The sequence below is a fragment of the Stegodyphus dumicola genome, chromosome X2 (assembly GCF_044657685.1).
Source record: "Stegodyphus dumicola isolate Sdum_Otavi_A_Nest chromosome X2, ASM4465768v1".
In the NCBI taxonomy this organism is placed as follows: domain Eukaryota; kingdom Metazoa; phylum Arthropoda; class Arachnida; order Araneae; family Eresidae; genus Stegodyphus; species Stegodyphus dumicola.
Window position 1 is genome coordinate 180,483,379 of NC_140781.1, and position 20,632 is coordinate 180,504,010.

General features: G+C 33.2%; 1 protein-coding gene across 2 annotated transcripts in view; it reads left to right on the forward strand.

Annotated features, from left to right (window-relative positions):
- The window catches only part of Gycalpha99B (guanylate cyclase 1 soluble subunit alpha 2), a 424,202-nt gene that overhangs the window by 387,588 nt on the left and 15,982 nt on the right, over positions 1 to 20,632 (forward strand). The window contains exons 10-11 of one of the 2 annotated variants that reach the window (XM_085809001.1): positions 1,358 to 1,512; positions 17,373 to 17,687. In XM_085809001.1, the coding sequence (XP_085665127.1) occupies positions 1,358 to 1,512; positions 17,373 to 17,379 (162 nt within the window). In that variant the 3' untranslated portion in view covers positions 17,380 to 17,687. Of the gene's footprint in view, positions 1 to 1,357; positions 1,513 to 17,372; positions 17,688 to 20,632 lie in introns of those variants that run through there. The other variant, XM_035359312.2, reaches the window with a different exon arrangement.

Genomic DNA, 20,632 nt, shown 5'->3' on the forward strand with positions numbered 1-20,632 from the left:
ATTAGACTTGCATTTTATGTTCAAGTACGGATTTAAATGAAAATGTTTATATTAAAATTTTCAAGACTGTGTGGTCCATTTCAGACACAAGATATTTTAGAAGTTTAATACTACTTTAATGCTCCAAAAGAAAGTCAAACTCTGTAATGCTATAAATTCACAAAACATCCGAATGTGGAACATTTCCAGCTCAGCTTCTACCAAGGTTATATTTAGTAGTCCAATTTAGTTGAATTTTAGAATTCTTATTTAGCCGAGATTTTTTAAAGATTCTGTACCTTAATATGCATATGCATATGCATTGAAATTAATGTAATGTTCTTAAGTCGAATATATTACGGTTTATTGTATTTTGAATAATGATGCTCAATATGACGTGTTTTCTGTTCTGCAAGAAGACATTCTGGAAATCAATGCTCATTCAAGACGGTGTACTTTCTTTCACTAGTGAACTCCAACCGAGCTGCTCCTTAGTACAGTTTTCAACTGTGACCTACAACTGTCAGTCTTCAACTCCTGATACTTTTCATCTAAAGGTAGATTTATTATAGAAGATGCATAATATAACTTCTCAACTTAATTTGAATACTGAGTAAGCATTAGCCAGAATCCTTAAGATGAGCTCATATGTACCGTATTTAATTGTAGAAAATTACTCCAGAGCTGATTTGATTTAAAAAGGAATATATTTGGTGAGTAACCTTTTAAAATAAAATGACTCAGATTTACCTTACAGTTAAAAAATAAAACACCTAAACATAAACTAGTCGATTGCCGACCTGTCTTTCTGGGAACTGATTCAAGGACATGGAGTCCACCGAAAACATCGCGGATGTAAACGTCGCGGAGACGTTTTTAGAAATACTGACATGTCATTATGGTAAAGAAAGTAGTACAATCTTTCGTTTTAAACATCTCATTTTTGTTTATTTTATTTATTTGTTGATTGGTTTTGCCTTAGCTGAGTCGGCGTTTTCATTAGCTAGGAATATTTTGTTTCCATTGAGAGAAATCAAGCACTTAATTTCTAAGTAAATGAATGGGTATTACAATGTCTTCTTTATTTAAATCTGATTTTCTTGTAGTCTATCAGGCTCCTGTAGATGATACGTTCTAGTTTAATAGGAATATCCATCTACTTTTCTGTACGATTTTAAAGAAGCTTATGTTATAAAACATGAGTTATAATTCAGTCTCTGAATATTTGCAACTTGTTAAGGCTTTATAACGTTTATTTCTTAAGGGAATTAAAAAATAGTTCGCTTAATAATTTTATCCCACTTACGTATTTCATTTATTATTTACTGTTACAGTTTCAGAAACATTTTCATCAGTTAACATTTTTTTATCATTTCAGATGCGGATAGGTATTCACACAGGTGTGATTCTAGCAGGAGTTGTGGGAACGAAAATGCCAAGATACTGCCTCTTTGGTAATCATGTAACATTGGCAAATAAGTTCGAATCTGGCAGCGTTGCCATGCGTATTAATGTTAGCCCTACTACATTTGAGTAAGTATTTTATAGAACTTTATATTTCAATTATGTGTTTATTTAAATGCACATCCCATGTTCCCTTTCTTGCCATTTACGTTCCGTTTGTATGTTCGTTTCAAGTGGGAAGCATTTCCGACAATATGCTTTCCTTTTCCATTTGAGGTCTATATTACAGGATATTTTCAATATGTTTCGAGAATATAAATTACCAGCACTGAGGTAGTGACTTCTTTAACAATTCAGCTTTAAGACGACCTTTTGGTAAAGGTTTGCTGTCTGCTGCATAAAGTCTGCTTTAATCCTATTTTAATATCGCTCTTCTCTTCGTCTGTTTTAGTTTTATTAATTTATTTGATATTGTATGGCTTCGTCGATTCTGTCCTTTTTTCTCACATCATCATCATAGTGGAACCGACTTCTTTCAGGGCCGTTTTAGTCATGAAGAAAAAATTCACTGTAAAAGTGTTAGGCTATAGTATCATGATCCTTCCACTGTTCACTGTTGAAGAAGGAGAAGACATCGTTCTTTATTATAGATTAATCAGTTTTGCTTCACTTCCGCCACAATCCCTGAGAGAACGCCCTACAGGGAGCATAGCCTTCATTTGCATATTCTCCACTGAGTCACTGATATGCTCCAAAATAAATGTCATATCCTTTCTGACCTGAGTTATATTGTTAGGTAGCGTAGCATACTTTCGCTCCGTGTTAGGATAGCACATTCATTATTTTGTAGATTTTCTGCATTAAGAGTTGTTTCATAATGAAATATATGCTTAATGCTTGCGGATTGTTGTTGGAATATTATATGGAGTCCTTCTGTTATTTGGCAGCTTATTAAGTAGTGCTGTGATGTACCTCATTCGCCACATATGCAGAAGTCAGTATCTAAAATACAAATCTGTAGAAATACACTGTGAAAGATCCGTATTTGCTGATGTAACATGCTAACTAGAGAGCTTCAATGTATATTTACTTATGATAGGTGGTAATGTATACGTCTGTTTTCTTCTAGGATATTCCATTTTCTTGCCATAGGTCTTTGCTGTTGAGATAAGACTGTGGTAGTTGAATATCTCGGATATCAAAGTTGCTGTTATTGGCAGCTTCGACTGCGACCTTATCGGCAGGTTCAGTGTTCGTGTCGCAAGGTATTTTCTCCAAGAGAAGTTGATGTGACGTCGCTGCAGGCTTCAGATTGATTTTCTATTATTTTTGGTAAAGTATGCGAATTGTTGATGATGGCGTATAGCGTGGTTTTCTGCCGGTGAAAATGCGTGGATGATGTATGTTTTCAGCAGCGATATATATGAGTGCTTTGGCTACCTCTGTTTGAAAAATACTGTTGTGAGCGCAGAGGTGACATTGTCCAAACGCGAGTCTAACTCTTTTGTTCACGCTTAAGCCATCATGGTGTAGAGTTGGCAGAATATTGGATTCAGTGATATGTGCCACTCGAATCTTCTATTTTTATGGCTTGACCTTTTATTGCAGGATTTGGGGTTCTGCACATTTGTTGAAGGTCAGGAAAGAGACCGTTGATGCCAAACGTTGTTGTGAAACCTAGCTTTGTGATTTGGTGGTGTAGAGCTTATCATCTTTCTGTATGCAAAAGGACATTTGCAGCGGTCATCGTTATAAGCCTATACCTTCGCAATCATTAATGTAAAAAAAAACTTTGGTGCTAAAAGAAAGATGTATGCTTGCATAAGCTGCACCCATATTGACTACAACATATGTGATTATTTCTTCTATGACTGTAGTATATGATAATGCTTGGATAATATGTGTTGAGATGTTAGTTGGCATCTTGAAATTGCTTCAGTTTTGGGGCTATTGCAACAGTACGGGTTTGGAGCTAGGTAATGTGTAGTATTCATGTGAGTTACGCCGAGCCTAACTATTTAAATTCTTTTAATATTTTTATGTTCTTTTCATAATTTAATTCTTGGTCTGCTATGCAAAATGTTGTTTTTGGATATAATGAGTGCTGAGGATTTAGAGTCTGATATAATTAATTTGAAGGCGGTGAAGACATTATTGAAGAACTGTCAGCAGATTGTGCTACGCATCCACTTGTACATCCACGGATAATTAGTGATGCGTGCTCGGTATAAGCAACAAACGGGGTATGTTCAGGCCATTCTTGCAGTAAAATGTTTGTTAAATGTAACGCTCTGTAATATTGGTGCTGCGCATGAATGAGCCTTGAAGGTAGCCTCTGGTTATTCTCTTAATATACTGCCGCCATTATGTACGATCAATAGATTTCAATCGGCTGAGTAATTTACTATGGTGGAATAAAAATTTTGAGGATAAATGGCGGTTTTTCAATGCTTGAGTTTCAGCCGGTCACCATTGTGTGTCAGAAGCATTTTTAAGATCAAAGCAGGTTACTCCTAAATAGTATTAATTGTATTTTTTAAATACAATGATATATTTTATTACTGCTAGGGCACGCATTGCCGATCTGCCATACTCATATGGGATGTGGAGAATTTTCTTGCTAAGGATGTGCTTGAGGCATTAATGATTAATGCCTAAGGAAATTGAATGTTTTAGGGAAAAGTTTCATTTGTAGAAATTTATTGAAGAGATTATAAAATAATACGTGGATTGACTTTATGCTATTCTGATGATTTTGTTGTGCGCAATTGGTCATGTCTAGTTATGAGTTGAGAGCAGATATGTTGGTTTCTAAACATTCCCTAGGGCAATTCTGAGTGGAACGCGGTATACTCGTATTTCCGAGGTTTTGTGCGGAATTTCTTCCAGCGGTTTGGCCCAACAGCGACCGAACGGTAAAGTCCTTGAACACTGGTAGTTCGATTAAACTTCGAATTACAGCGCAGGGCTGTCAAATGGGAGGTTTTGCGGTTTGTTCCATGTGCGGTAGATACGAGCCAATTTCTGTTTAAATGTCCTCTACGAAGACATCCTTCTCAACAGCCACCTAACATCGAGTTTCTGTAATCAATTAACCTAACCTTTTCCATTTTATTTTGTCGGCTTGAATCACGCGCTTGTAAACCGTTTTCTCTTTCCTGTATTTCTGAAGGACTTCTAGCTGTAAATGTTATATTCGATGTCTGTCCGTTATGCTTTAAATTATCATCGCAAAACTCAGTATTTTTTGTGTTGCTTGAGAAATTTTTAATCTGATCTTGAAACTCCATGTAACATTTTGGCTTGTTCTCGTGGAAGTATTTCCGGACATGTGTCGTGCATATTGTTCAGAAGGCTAGTTGATAATTGTTCCAAACAATCTTTTGGTAATGCATATTTACAGCTCCGTGTCTGAGGTCGTAAACTGTGATACAGAGACGGATTATATTCTAAATTGATTTGGTCAGTATTAAATATAAAATTATTAATGGACTTAAATCCTAATAGTATATAAAATTTCTTAAAAGTTGAAACAAATATTTATTTGCTATTGGTAAAAAGCAGGTACTTTCGTGAAACGTTTGATGTTCTTTGCCACTGACATTAGGTTATTAGTTATCGGCATTCTGCAGGACTTAATGTGATTCATTTGAAAGTTGTAATTTACCCATTTTCAATATTTGTTTTGATTTTGGTTTTGATGGAGGAAGTTATTTTCTGAAGAATTTTTATGCATGTAGTGCAGCAAAATGATTCTTTCCTCACAAGAACCAAATCAGTGTTAGAAGAATTTATGTCTCCGGAGTATGATGGATGATAGGGCATGTCTCCTGGCTAGCAAACCCTCCGCAGGTTTCGCTACATATACAGCAACTGCAAGATTGCGCAGAAAATTCCCCCTTCGGAACGCTAGGTCGTCAATTAAGTTCTCCAAATTATCAAGAAGATCATTGACAGGTCAGGCACAAGTGCGGAATAAGCTATTTTACTACCATGTCACTATGAGTTATCTACTTTTGATCTGTTTTAGGAACTTCTTTTAGAGCTGCTCATTATACAATTATGAAGTACCAAAGTGAATTGAACTGTGAACCGTCCAAACACTTCCACTGAAGGCTGTGGAACATCCCACCTTCTCTTTCAAGACAGTAATGTGAACTTTACCGGACCCACTTCTAATCTATTTATTGCAGCAATAATATTTTATAATAATTCAACGAACTTCTTATTGACACCCTAACTTTGAATTGTGATTAGCGTTAGGATAACGCTATCGTAGTTATGCTTGAGAACCAATATAACTTTCACACTGGGTGAGCACTAATGAACTTCTTATTTTTGTTGTGTTTCGTAATGATGCTACTTGTTTAATTGGAATTTTATTTGCAAATTGATTGATACATTTATAATTTTTTTAATACAACAGGTATTAATAGTATGTGTTTTGTTAAACAGTTTGAAACATTGATGGTTAGATGCTTTCAACCCAAGCAGGTCTTCATAAATATTCAAGTATTACTTGCCTTTGTATAAAAGCAAAAGAAGAAAAAGTAATTTGATATTAGGACTTCGGAAGAAGCAATAAATTAGTTTGTCAACTGTCATAGAAATTTCAAGCCCTAGGTATTCCTAAGCTGATTTTTAAATGATTTATTAAGATCCTGCAATATCAAAAAAGAGAAAAAAGGCATTTTATCTTCGTCCGAAGTAACCTATTTCAAATAGTCACGGTTTTACATTACCTTTCCAATGGGAATTACCTTCCCACGAATATACGTTTATGATTAAACAAGTACGGCATCTTAACGGAGGAGCTCATTGACAGTACCTTAATTAACTATTAGCTGGAGCACATGGATGTGTACGTTCTGACAAAAATTCTAAGGAGAGCTGTCTGGACTAAAATTCGAAACTTCACTAGTATAAATTTCTTTTTAGTAATTCAAAACATTTTGGTTTTATTTTTGGTTTTGAATTTTATTTTTACTTTTACCCTTGCCTATATGGAGGACGAAACACATATTGAGTCATTGGAGAGTTCGGTTTGGAGGCAATTTCCCCTTGGTAAGTCTGTCTCCTGCCTGCTCAACAATTATTAATTTATGCAATTTAATTTTTTGGAATGATATATCTTTTCATGGTTTTAGATACGTGCACTTAATTTCTTATACTTTTAGAATTTAAATGATATTGTAAATTAGTTCGAACCAATAATAAATTTTATTTTTATTTTTTATTTTTGCAATTAAAATTTCTTAATTAAATATTAATTTTATATTAGCTTCATACGAATATATATATATATATATATGTGTGTGTGTGTGTGTGTGTGTGTAAAGAGATAAACAATACAGAATCGTCTTTCCATAGTGGCCAACTTAATCACCACAAAGCAAAAAATAGTTCAAATCGTTAAGAATAAAAATAGAAATAAAAGAAAATAAATATAACATTCTTGAATAATAAACAATAGTTGAAAATTTTCGCCTTTCACAAAATGCAGCAAAGAGAATTGTCAACAGAGCGGCTTTTTTCAATTACATTTGGATGAGAAATAAAACTAATTCACTAAAAGAATTAATTAAAAAGATTAAAAGTAATAAAAGGAGAAGAGTTCAATGCAGAATTATTATTTTTAAGAAACTAAACGTTTTCTTTAAATAATGATAAAATTTGATATAATTTGAATTCATTCATCAATACATAACCTGCTTCGTCCTGAATCGGAATTACTTACACAGAAGGCAAAAAATTCTAAACGTTAAGGCATTCTTTTGATGAACAGAAAAATTAATTAATTTAAAAACTAGATTTTTTTTTAAATTACAAACTTGTATGAGCAGCATGTTAAATTGCACAATTCACTAAGAAAAGTACAAATGGGGAATTTAAAGCTACAGAAAAGCATAAATTTCCTATCGTTTGTAAATTCGAAAACGTTAGAGGTAAAATAAAAAATTATTTAATTATATTTTAAGATATTTTCTCCCTCCTTTCCGCATGCCTTCGTGGTGTAATTGGAACCATACTCAATGCGTATTCGAGAGGTCCAGGTTTCGAGTCCCGGCGAAGACACTGCAAAGTTTTCCCGTCTCTATCATAAAGAAAACCTAATGACTCTACATGTGGCGCCCGAACTAAAAGGTAGGGGACAGTAATTCGTCATCACCAGGAATAGGCAACTGGTTCCTCTCATCCATAGTCGCCCTTTAAATGGGGGGTGTATAAGTGGCTTTCTCTCTCCTTTCCGCATGCCTCCGTGGTGTAATCTGAAGCATACTCGATCTGTATACGAGAGGTCCAGGGTTTGAGGCCCGGTGAGGGCAATGAACGTTTTTCAAGCCTCCAGTTAAAAAAAAAAAACCTAAGGGCTCTACAACGGTAAAATATTTTTTAGACCTAGATTTTAGGGGAAATAGATACAGGGGAAACCAAACATGGCTCAAGATTTTGTAAGGTTTAGAAGTGTCCATTAAGCCTATTACTTATGTTTTCTTATTGTCTGAAAAGTCTGTTTTCATATCTCTTAATTAATTAAATGCGTTTTCTTCTGCGTTTTTAGGATTCTACTTTTACATTATAATTAGAGGCATAATACCAATTTCTTCTACAAATTACTAGTTTTCTAAAATATAGGAAATTTTAACTCTTATTTTCATTTATGTATTTATTTGCATGTGCGGGCATTACTATCTAGTTTCGAATCATGTAAGGAATTATTGACTTAATAGACATTTCCATCTTGAAAAAGCTTTATGCCATGTTTTGTTCCCTGTTTCGATTTCTGCTCATTTAGGTTAAAAGAATTTTATTTTGAAATTTGTCCTTTTCTTTTTACAATTCCACATTTATAAAATTCAGGCAAATCTCTGTAGTTTTAGATTCATATTGGTGTTTTTCTTGGTGACTTGTGCAGTTTATCATGTCACTTTTACGAGTTAAAAATTTTAAAAAAAGTTAATTAATTAAAAAAAGTTAAAAAAAGTTAAAAAAAGTTAAAGTTAATTAATTTTCCTACTGACCAGAGAATTTTTGCCGTTTAGTCTTTTTTGCATATTATGAGACTAAATTCGAGTCACGTCGGAGCAGGTTATATCTTCATGAATTAAGTCAAATTGTATCATATTTTATCACTACTAAAATTGGTTTCCTAAAATCTTTATATTTTGCATTGATGTGTTAATTAATTTTACTCATTTAATTAATTTTAATTTTTTAATAAATTCTTATAAATTTAATTTTCTCGGATCACTTTTGTTTCTTATGCAGATAAAATTAAGAAATTTCTCCCTACTGAATTTTTTTTTACTACTTCTTGACAAAAACTTGAAAAAAGAACTTTCAAGTATTATAAGTATTATTTGTTGTTTAAAGTTGTATGAATTTTGGCATATAAATTTGCTTTTTATCTATTTCGATTTTAAAAATTTTGAAATGTATTGTACTTTACTGTTTGTACGTATACGCTATGGAAAGATTTGAATTCTGTATTATTTATCTCTTGATTATTTCATTAAAGCCATAGTATTTTGAGCGATATTAATAACAATTATTATTAATTAATTTTTTTAATTTCTAATCTATCAATATCTATATTTCTCTGTCATTTTATCTGTAAATGTATTTATGCATGAATGTATATGTGTAGTCAGTTCTAATTAATTTGAAATTTTGGTAAATGACAGATCCGTATGTCATAAGACCTGAAAATTACCGTTAAGAAGGCATAACAATGAATCTCACTAATTTGAACTGCTTACTTTATAACGTGCTGAATAGAAGAAGTAAGTCATGAATAAGAGCAATTTGTTAAGAAGCCGAAAAAGTTAAATTTCTTGATATTTATATATTCGACTTGTCAAATAATAAATAGGGTGTGATAAACGTTTCAGAGCAAAGGAATAAATTTACTAGAGAAAAAAACCACGTGCATAAACATACCAGTGCGAAGTAATTTAATTTCTGGGAGCAATAGAAAAATTGAATCGGAGAGAAATAAAATAACGACATTAGTTAAGTATGAGCCAATAAAGATATATAGGAAAATTTTTTAATGTTGCCTCGGTAACAACAATTACTTTCCTTCAAAACAGCAGCAATTTAAGCTAAATGTTATAACCGTTTATAAAATGACAAACAATTTAATGAAAATTGTTAAGAACAAAATATACCGTTCTTATAGTTGTGGTTCTTGAAGAAACAAAACTAATAACAAAATTTCTATGTTTAAATTTTTGCAAAAATAAGCACTTTTAAGAAGCAATGATTTACTGAGTCTTTAAATATTATGAAGAGAAGAAAAAGGCAGGTATCAATCGAAATTTTGGTAAAAGGTATCTGGAAAAGGAGCAAATGAGTCACGGAAATATTAAAAAGATGTTCAAATCAAGAAGCATGACATATTCTCCGTGATATTATTCAGAAGTTAACGTTACGAAAATCAATTCGTCATGAAATTAAAAAAGTTCTTAACTTACGGAAACTCGTAGATAGTGAATAGTACTTTGAGTCTAATCTCAATGGGACGTATTAGATAAATAAAAAAAAAAATTCTACCTTTTCTGAAAATTCTGACGTCATACATAATGATGCAATTATTGGAATTTTCGGCCAATAAAAATGTGTAGGCAAAATGCATATAAACACAATATGCCTGTAAATGTAAATCATTCGTGAAAAACTTCAAAAGGTTTTAAATGACCAAGAATAAAAAACATATCAGACATTCTTTATTTATTTTAACTGTACAGAGGCAATACTGTAGCCCTAGCATGCTGAAACATTTTCCAAGTGTACCAGAAGAATACGTTTGACGCTAAAAACATGTCACTAGTTTCAGAAATTCATTAACAGAGACAGAAGCTGTAAAATCAACCACATTTCAGACTTCTAAGAAGTAATTTCTAAACTTATACTGGATCTAATCATGCCGAATGTCTCGTATGCAACTATTGAGCAACTGCCGGAAGTTCCACCCATGCACAGATCAACAGGTAAAAGTCGAATGCACGCATTTTGGTTCATCACAGAGCTGTATCAATGGGTTACAGGTAAGCATTTTGAATATAAATGACTGATGAGAACCAGCACCTGTCTTTCTTTGCTTTTTCTTTCAATAAATAAATAATTTTGAGGACACATTTTAATGAATGATCAGGAACTGGTACTCTACGGTTGTGTCAAATGTCGAAGAACTACGTTTGTTTATTGCATTTATTATTTACGAAGAAGAATTCTAGACGTTATACATGAAGTAAATTAATATTACAAATAAAGTTTAACTAGTATAACTAAAATTTAACTTGTGAAAAAGAGTTGTACCATAACTGAGTATGGAATTTCTAATGACAGATCAGAAAGTTTTGCTTTATATCAGTTACATGAAGAGCATGACTCTTGCGGAATTTTGATTTATTTCATACTTCACTGGGACCTTCGTTTATGCAGAATTGGTTCAGCGTGCTGAAAGTTTAATTTTACTCAGTGTATATATAATAAAATGCAATAAAAAGGAATGAAATACAATAAAATAGCAAAAGTGTGAATGCTTAAAAATGACATGAATATCGTTTTGCATAAGGTGTGTGTGTGTGTGATTACGGCAAAGCCTCGAGGGCTATCTGCCTAAGGGGAGGGATGCCTTCGTGGAGTACTTTCTAAGGGAAACTGACTCGTATACACGTTACACATGGGGAAAACCACGAAAACACCCATGCAGCCAGTCCGTTCGCGGGTTTCGAACCTCGGACCGAACTACCAGTGTTCAGCGACTTTACCGCTCGGCCGCTGGTGGGCCTCGTTTTGCATAAGGAAAACCACTGGAATATATATATATATATATATATATATATATATATATATATATATATATACATATACAGGGGTTGGACAAAAATATGGAAACACCTTTAAAAAAACATGTTTCTTTGCTTAATATGGTGTAGGAAACCCGTTGGCATCCAAAACAGCTCGCAGTCTTCTCGGAATGGATATATACAGTTCCTGTATGTTTGCCAAGGGAATATTATACCATTCTTCCTGCAAAACGGTGGCAAGTTCAGATAACGATGTTGGCAGTGGATAACGAGAACGCACTTTCCGTTCCAATGTAGACCACAAAGTTTCGATAATATTCAGGTCTGGTGACTGTGGTGGCCAGGGGAGATGGGACAACTCATCCTCATGCTCAGAAAACCAGTCCTGGACAATGTGAGCTGTGTGAACAGGGCTTTGTCGTCTTGGAAGACACCATCACCATCGGGGAACAAAGTTTGTACCATGGGATGAACTTGATCGGCCAAAATGTTCACATAAGTCTTGGCAGTCATGTGCCCTGACACAGTTATCATGGGGCTAGCAGAGAACCACGATATGGCTGCCCAACCATAACAGAACCCCCGCCATGTTTCACTCTTGGCAAGAAGCAGTCTGTATTATAGGCTTGAGATGGCATTCTCCAGACGTAAACTCGGCCAGAAGTGGGAAACAATGTGAAAGAAGACTCGTCAGACCATATTACTCGCTTCCATTGCTCTATAGTCCAAGCTTTATGACTTAAACACCACCTTTTCCTGTTACGGGCATTAGGCATCACTGATGAGTGGCTTCTCAATTGCAGCACGGCCAGCAACTCCCTGTTTATGAAGCTCCCTTCTAATTGTTTTGGTACTCACAGGGTTCGGTAACACAACATTCATTTCAGCAGTAACTTTTGCAGCTGTGGTCTTCTTATTTTTCGTCACAATTGCCCTTAATGATTGTCTGTCACGATCACTCAGGACACACTTTCGTCCGCGCTGTGATTTAGCAGATGATGTTTTTCCGCTTTTCAAATATGCGGAATAAATCTTCGATACAGTACCTCTTGAAACACTAAACACCTCAGCTACCTTGCTTACGGAAGCACCTACCGTACATGCTCCAACAATTTGCCCACGTTCGAAGTCTGTTAACTCTGACATAATGCAATGACAACCTCACATAACAGTACTCCGACAACAACTGAACTGTTTAGCACATTTACGAAGTTGTATAGGTGGCGTCAGTAGTCAAAAACGCCAGCGCCACCTACATATTTCATTAAAATCAATCTTTCTTTTCAAACATGCATTTCACAAGGTGTTTCCATATTTTTGTCTATCCACTGTATATATATATATATATATATATATATATAATGAAAAAATAATGACATTAAAAAACGTATGTACAGTCAAAAGTATTACTGAATAAATCCATTTTCTCAGTACGTATTCGTGATACCAGAAAAGTACTAATTCAAAAACTATAGTCAGGGTACTAGAAACTAAGTAAAATTAATAAATTTAGAAAAACTTATGGAATGAAAAATGGTAAACAGACCAGATAAATTTAATATAGATCTATAAAATAATCCAGAGATGCCAGATTTCTGCAAGATATATAAGTTATAATTAGAAAAATGGACGCCACAAAAATGCAGATCTTTTATCTAAATAAATCGGCATTTTTGTGGTTTTCATTTTTTCAATTTCTCAAATTGATTGTTCTTGCAAAAGTACGAATAGACTACAAGAGTAAGAATGCACAATTATTTCACTATAAATCACAGTACTCCGGTATAAATAGACATTTATTACTATATTAATCAGTGATTTACAGAAAAGTATAATAATAAAATGAGTTAAGTAAACATTGTTATTGTTCATCAAAAATATTTCATAACAATGTCAGATGCAAAAGTGCCATTGATTATCAAAAAAGTATGAAAGTTAAATTAATAAATTCAAATTAAGGTAAATATACATATATATATTTCAAAATCAATAGAGGGAATATGAAATAAAAGCGAATGGAAAAAAAAATACTACATGATCGTAAAATATATACTGGTATCACCTAGTGTTATATGTTTGATTAGAAGTGAAAAGAAAAATATCCAAATTTTTCCAATTTTCTTTTTGCTTGAATTGAGTCTCAATTACCTGCATCAAATCGTCAATGATTTTAGGTGGCAGACTATTTCGTGGATTCGTCATTGGACATGTACCCGATCTTCCTTACTTCCCTATTATCCCTTTTCTCACCTTACTGTCATCCATTGTATTTTTATTGTGCATTTCCCATATATGGCAATAATTATAAGCAGCTTTTATGTTTCTTGCTGTTCAGAACCTGAAGACTAATTGTATTTAACAGCCAAACAGGGAGCTTGATTTTGTTAACATTTAATCTCACACTAAGGACCATAAATATTGATGCCGTGATTGCAAGTGGTTTCGAATTTTGCAAAAAGAATGCCGGGGGCACTTCTTCTCCCGAAACGCAACATTTCAAACGATATTCACAAATGGAACTTACTTAAAAAGAGTCCTCATACGAAATGTATATCTAAATATCGAAATGTCTAAATTAGAATAAAGATTACTATTAAACTTACGTTATATTTCGTAATTATACTTCTAAACTTACAGGTTTTTCGGAGTGAAAAACAAAGACAATAATTCCTTATAGTTTTAATTTCAATAACATTTCAGACTTAATTCCAAAAATTATGTTTATTAGGATTGTAATCAATATGAACCAATTTCAGGTAAGTTTCGAGGAAAATGTAAAATTTGTGCTTGCAACTAAGAAAATCATAAACTAAGTAAAGAAATAATTATCTTTATACAATATTTTATTTTCACAGAAATACGGAATATAAATTTCTCAACACATTTATTGCTGGGTCACTTTGTAGTGTAACTTACATTTGATGATTAAAACACATACATTTTAGTCTTTTATAAGTGCCAGCTAATTTACTTAGCTTTCTTAAAAAGCCATAAGAAGCGATTTCAAGACTACTTAGTTTAAAAGAGCATTAAAGAAATTTATCGTAAGATCTTGTCTAATAACATTGTTTGAAGTGATCTTTGAAATCTACTTTGGGATTTTGTGATTAGGTTAACGACTTTATGATTTATTTCAGACTGTCAAAGAGTAAAAGGCATATTTTTTAATCATCAAATGTAAGTTAAACCATAAAATGACTCAGCGATTAGTGTGTTGACAAATTTATATTCCGTATTTCTGTGAAAATAAAATACATAATAAAAATAATTATTTCTTTACTTAGATACGTTGATGATTGTATTTTCTTGGTGCAAGCAGCAATTTCATCTTTTGTCTAGAACCTGCAAGATTCTGATAAAAGCTTCTTCATACAGTAGAACCCTACAAATGTATTTTATCTGTTGCTTTAACTGACAGAAATAGATTATATTTTTAATTCATTTGGCTTAAATATAGCTTGCAATGCTGTAATTCGCTCTTCTCATTTATTAAAGTACTAATTAATATTCATTTAGCTGTCAGAAAAGATTTTTAAAAAATTATAATTTTCCTTTTGACTTTATTTTCTTTATGTTTTAATTTAATAAAAGTGAAAATATGATTTAAAGTTATATCATTTTAATTTCCTAATCACATGTCATCAGTAGTTTCTAAGAAGTATTTCACATCTTTATATTAAAACATAAATTTATGGAAATTCTATGTTTCTAGAAAATGCTTGCAAATTTTTTAAACTCTAGACAATGCAGAAATCAATAAAACATGAAGCATCTTTGATTTCCGGGAAGGAAATTCTAATAATAACATATTAATGTAAGAGTATTAGCATATGAAAAAGCAACTAGAAAAGCGATATGCATTTAATGGGAAAAGTTTATGAAAGGGAGTATGTTTTAGATGGGGAAGATTTTGAGGCATTTACAAGACAAAGATTTCTCAGCATATTGAAAGGAAAAGGATCTGAACCTTAAGCTACAGCAAGGTTTTTTAAAAGCTTTAAAGCTGCATACGCAAACTTGCTGTTCTTTATGACAAACTTTTGAAGTGTTTGGAATAAAATATTTTTACTTTCACTGATTCGCAAGAACGTTAAAGAAAAAAAATGCACTTCATTTTTAGGCAAAGAAATTTGGTATTAATGGAAAGTGAAATTATAGTAGCTTAAACGCAGAATATTATTCAATGAGAAATGTTTTGACTGGATCGAATTTAGTTGAAGTACTGTAGGATGTCTAAATGCACGTTATATGAAATTATATTTTAGTTATTTTAAAATACATACGCATAAGTAAAAAAAGCTACATATAATCGATTTGCGTTTTTCAATGCAATCTTACATCTTTGTTAACTGAAATATATTAGCAGACATAAATCTATATAACACCTGGATGAAACTGAGTTAGATATGTCTGCATCTCATGGGAAAGGGATACTATTTATAATAATAAATTTAACCACTCTGTTGTATCTTTCACGTATGTGAGAGAGTAAACCTGGCAACAACGGCAGTGGTATACATGGTTGAAGAATTTCGCTTTAACGAATTAGCAAAAAGCTTTCCTAGGTTTTAGATTATCTCATTGTAAAGTTAATTTTTGTTTTCAACATTGCCAGAAGCATTGAGTTTGGGGTGTGTTGCGTGACATACGAAATGAAGTCCGCTGCGTTTATTAGGGAATTCTCTCAATTTGCTGCGTTTAGAAAATGACGTTCCCTTGTGTTTGAGTTTGCGATGCTTGATCTTTAAAAATGTTCAAGTTTTGGAAATGATTCCAGATTTATACTAGACATGCAGATAAGTACAGATTTTATGTCATTATAGGTGTGTCTAATTTGTGAATAGAATTGTATTAAATGTTCGAAAATTTCAGAATGGTAATTTTATTTTGCCTTAACTGATTACACATTCTATGTCGGAGCCCACTGCAGTCAGGAGTGTGTAAAGAAATAATATCTAGCGACAAGAACATTTTGAGAGTTTGCTTCAAAACAACGTACTGAGTACGCTGTTGTCCAAAGGAAAGAATCTAGTTACTGCAATCTGTTTTAAAATTGCAGAAAGTACGCTAAATCTTTGAGTAGAAGTCTATTGAAGTACCTCTTAGATTATGTAATATATTTGTAGTTTCGTATTGAGAATTGTTTGAACATCCGTTAGAAACAGTAATATCTATGTCGGAGCCCACTGCAGTCAGGAGTGTGTAAAGAAATAATATCTAGCGACAAGAACATTTTGAGAGTTTGCTTCAAAACAACGTAGTGAGTACGCTGTTGTCCAAAGGAAAGAATCTAGTTACTGCAATCTGTTTTAAAATTACAGAAAGTACGCTAAATCTTTGAGTAGAAGTCTATTGAAGTACCTCTTAGATTATGTAATATATTTGTAGTTTCGTATTGAGAATTGTTTGAACATCCGTTAGAAACAGTAATATCCTATATCATGCATTATTGGGAGAATATCATCGTTTTGACAGAATGAAAGCATCAAATGATTTTTCTTTAAAAAAAATAGTTAGTATTTCTGAAAACAAAAACAGTAGAAATTAACCTACGTTTCATAATCTTACAGCTTTTTGTGCTAAAAAATAACCAAATGCAAGACGTCTGATAACTAACTAACTAATAATAGTCCTGTGTTTGAATAATTCCAAAATTCAAATACTGTAGACTATTAGCTTCCGTTTGGAATTATAGCCCAACTTTACATCTGATATTCTAAAAGAGGTAGCCAAAATTTTAGTTCACTAAGCGTAGACACCATATTAAACTTTGTAAGGATTTTAAGTTTTACTAACGTTTATTTTACTTTAAAACTTTAATATCCTCTCTTATTTTCTATTTCCGGCCAAATAAAACGCGAACAGATTTGGTTACCCAAATGAGCTTGTAACATTATAAGTATTTAGATATGGCTTTTAGCCAAAAGATGGAGTTAGAGAGAGAGACTTCTCGCTGCTTTACCACGCGCGTGCTTTTTCAGTCAGTTCCTGTTTGCCTTTAAGGCCAGAAGTAAGTTTTCGCTGTTACTAAAAGACGTATTGTGGTTTCCGGCATTCTGCTCACTACATACGCAGAGTTAAAAGGCCAATCTTCGCGTTACTAGTCTTCGTAAAGTATATAAGTTTCGTTCTTATTTAGTTAAGTTAGTTTTACTTCTTATTTTTTCGTTTCAGACCATAAGTGTTGTTCTTTGTATCCCGAAGTGCGGGATTGGCTGTTACGCTGTGAGAAATAAAGGGTAATTATAACCCTTCCGCATTTGTACTGGATCTTCTACCACTCGCAGGAACATAGTTTTGAGTAAACTGCCTGTTGCTACCCAGAACTCCATTTATGTTTCCAAAGGCTATTGTAGTCCTGACAAGAATTGAGGATAGAATGAATTGTAGTCCTGACAACTTTACTAAGACAAATTCGTTTGCTGAAATTCCATGTCAGAAGACTGGTAGAGGTACATGAAAAAATGTTTCCACTTCTGTAAGATGTCTGTAATCAAGAAACCCTTAAAATATTAAATTTTATTTATTTACAAATTCTCGGAACATTAAAATAGAAATTTCGATATAATTTACTTTTCTTCTTTATTTTCTTTAAAAGATGCTTTTAAAGATTTATATTGAGATGATTTATCGGTTTTTTTACCTCTGTTAATCTAATACGACAATTGTATGAAATATTTAGAATGCAAGCCGAAGAAATTTTATTATCGCAGACAGACACTAAAAACATATCTGATTGTAGGATAATTTGCATTAAAAGAATGTTTCTGCATTTCCTTTTATACGTTTTGTTCCGTTAACATTGTTGGAAAGCATTTCACATCAATTAGGAGAGCCATTAAGCAGAAAAGGCAAGAAGACAATATTTCTCAAATGCCTATGACAACATAATAAACATGATACTTCTGACGCTAAATTGTATTTATGACATTAAGCTCTATGTCATAAGGAAAATACGGAAAAGCGAGTAAAACATAAAATGTGGAACGTATTTTCAATAAGTGCTAGAGTTGAAATCTTTAAAGTGAAGAGTACATTAATTTTATTTGCATTTTCAAAATAAATGCAAATTAAACTTCTTTACTTAGCTCTCTATTATTTATATTTGCTCCATGAGCACACTCTAAAACATGCTTATGAGAAAGCACGCTTGTACTTTCCTTCTAAAAAGAATAAAGAGAATACCATTTTAGAACACTTTCAAAAAGAAATTTACGCATTTCTCATGTTTAACATGGGACGCACGACGTTTGTAGCTTGAAACTTGAAATCTGACTGTTAGTCGGAGAGTTAATTCAGCATGGAAGAATGTTTTTGTGGAGGAATTCTTGAGGCATGGTGGCTAATGTTGTAGAAGGGAAAATACTAGAAGCTCTATGAAGACGTCGCATTCGCCATAAACCAGAAGCTGGAGAGAATTATCGTTATTCAGTGATCTTATACTGGGTTCACTAAAATTCGCTAGACCTTTTGAAAATTCATGAAAACTTAATATGCTGCTGTAGGACGGTATGATTTCCTTTAAAATTTATGCAGTGACTCAACAACAGCAGAAAATTTAGCTTCAGATTTTGCTGATATATGACTCGGCATAGTAGACTAAAATAGAAGTAACCAAGTGAGATTAGCTTTCAAAGATGCTATTCGCACGTAAAGCAGACTGACTCAACAACCTACATCGGCGAATAGACTTCAACTAAATGGTCGAAAGCCACATCAGCAACTCAGAATAACAGCAGAAAAGAGCAACGTGTGCTATGCTAGTGAAATCACGCTCTGACTAACTTTCACTTTTCGCCCGTATAAATATTCTTCTTTACTTTAACAAATCCTCATCCTGGAGAGGAAATTGAGGAGTTCAGAAAAGATAACAAAAATTAGAATAATGGGTTATTAAAACTAAGGGAAATTTATGTTCATGGACTCTAATGAATGAACTGCTGCAAGTCGAATTTTGCTGATAAGGCTTCTCTGGCAAAATTGTCCTATTTGAGCGTGGAATCGGCCTTACCATAGTTTCGTACCTACGAGACAATGAAAATGTACTGAAATCCAGATGTGGTAGGGCAAAAAATCTATGTGATGTTTCGAGCAAAGTTGGAGTTTGACAGATCGAGGTCGCAGTGGCAGACCGTCATTGGCCGAAATACGTGCAAACTCTGATATAGCACTGGTAGAAGCACTAACAACGGAATCAGATAGCGGTGTTATTGTAGCATTTACCTAACGCTTGGGTATCCACTAATTACTGTGTACCTAATACACGTGTTTTAATATCTTTGTACATTGGTTAATGTACTTAGGAAACAGTACAAATAATTCAGTAGCAATACACTGTACCACACAGTACTAATCTAGGGTCTAACTTTTAATTCACTGTACTAATTACTTATTCCAGCATAACATTGCGCATCTAATATTTCAGTATGTACATGTCTTCTGTAATCTAATGATAATGCTTCAAAGGATCATAGTGTACTCAACATATGAGTACACACGTTATGTATATATGCTATCGTATCCATGCTTTTGCATACACCTTGTAACATGGCAATGTGTTATCCAGTGTCTAATATTAATTAGCTTTAACGCCACTGTATTAAGTACCAAATTTGTATGTATGTTTATGTATTATTATATTAGCAAAATGACCACGTATGGTTATCTAGATAAAGGTGGACGTGGCGCTATACCGATTAACCGTATTGGTAGAGGGGTGGTGCCCACGTCCTCCGTCGCATGTCGCATGCTTCGAAAGCTACAAACATCAGACATATAGAGCCAATTCATTAGTAATGAGGTTCTTGCACGATGTGTTGCAAGTACAGCCTTGCCTAGATTTTTTTCAACTGAGGCAAAGTGGTAAATGCCTGTTCCAATATGCAGTTATATTTAATGTATTTACACACTTTAACATATAACAGAGGCAGTTACAGTGAATCATCTTGTAGTCACCATCTTCCTAAGATGATCATCTGCGGAAATAACCAATATTTTTGAGAATATAAATAAACGGCAGTATTGAATATCCCTTCTTTAAGACGACCACTTCCACAGGACATTAAAATGATTTGGTATCTTGGCTGGTCGCCTCGAACTAAACGTCTTGTTCAAAGCCAGACCTGTTAATGAAAAACTCATTCCTCTTAATTTTAAATGTAATCAAACACCAAACATGCATGCTGTTACTTATCCACTTTACTTGTTTTTTTTTTTTTTAGTCACGTTATTTTATGTTAACGGAAAAATTGCTCCTTGTGTAAAATTTATTTAAAAGCAGCGGTTCTCAACCAGGGGTCATTCCCCCAGGGTGGAATTTCATAGTTTCAGGCGGGAAAGAATGCGGTCAGCCTTTTATTTAGATTCTAAGTATTTAGTTTTAGTTTATGAATCTAAAAAGCTACTTTTATATAAGTTTTGGTATTTAAAAGCAT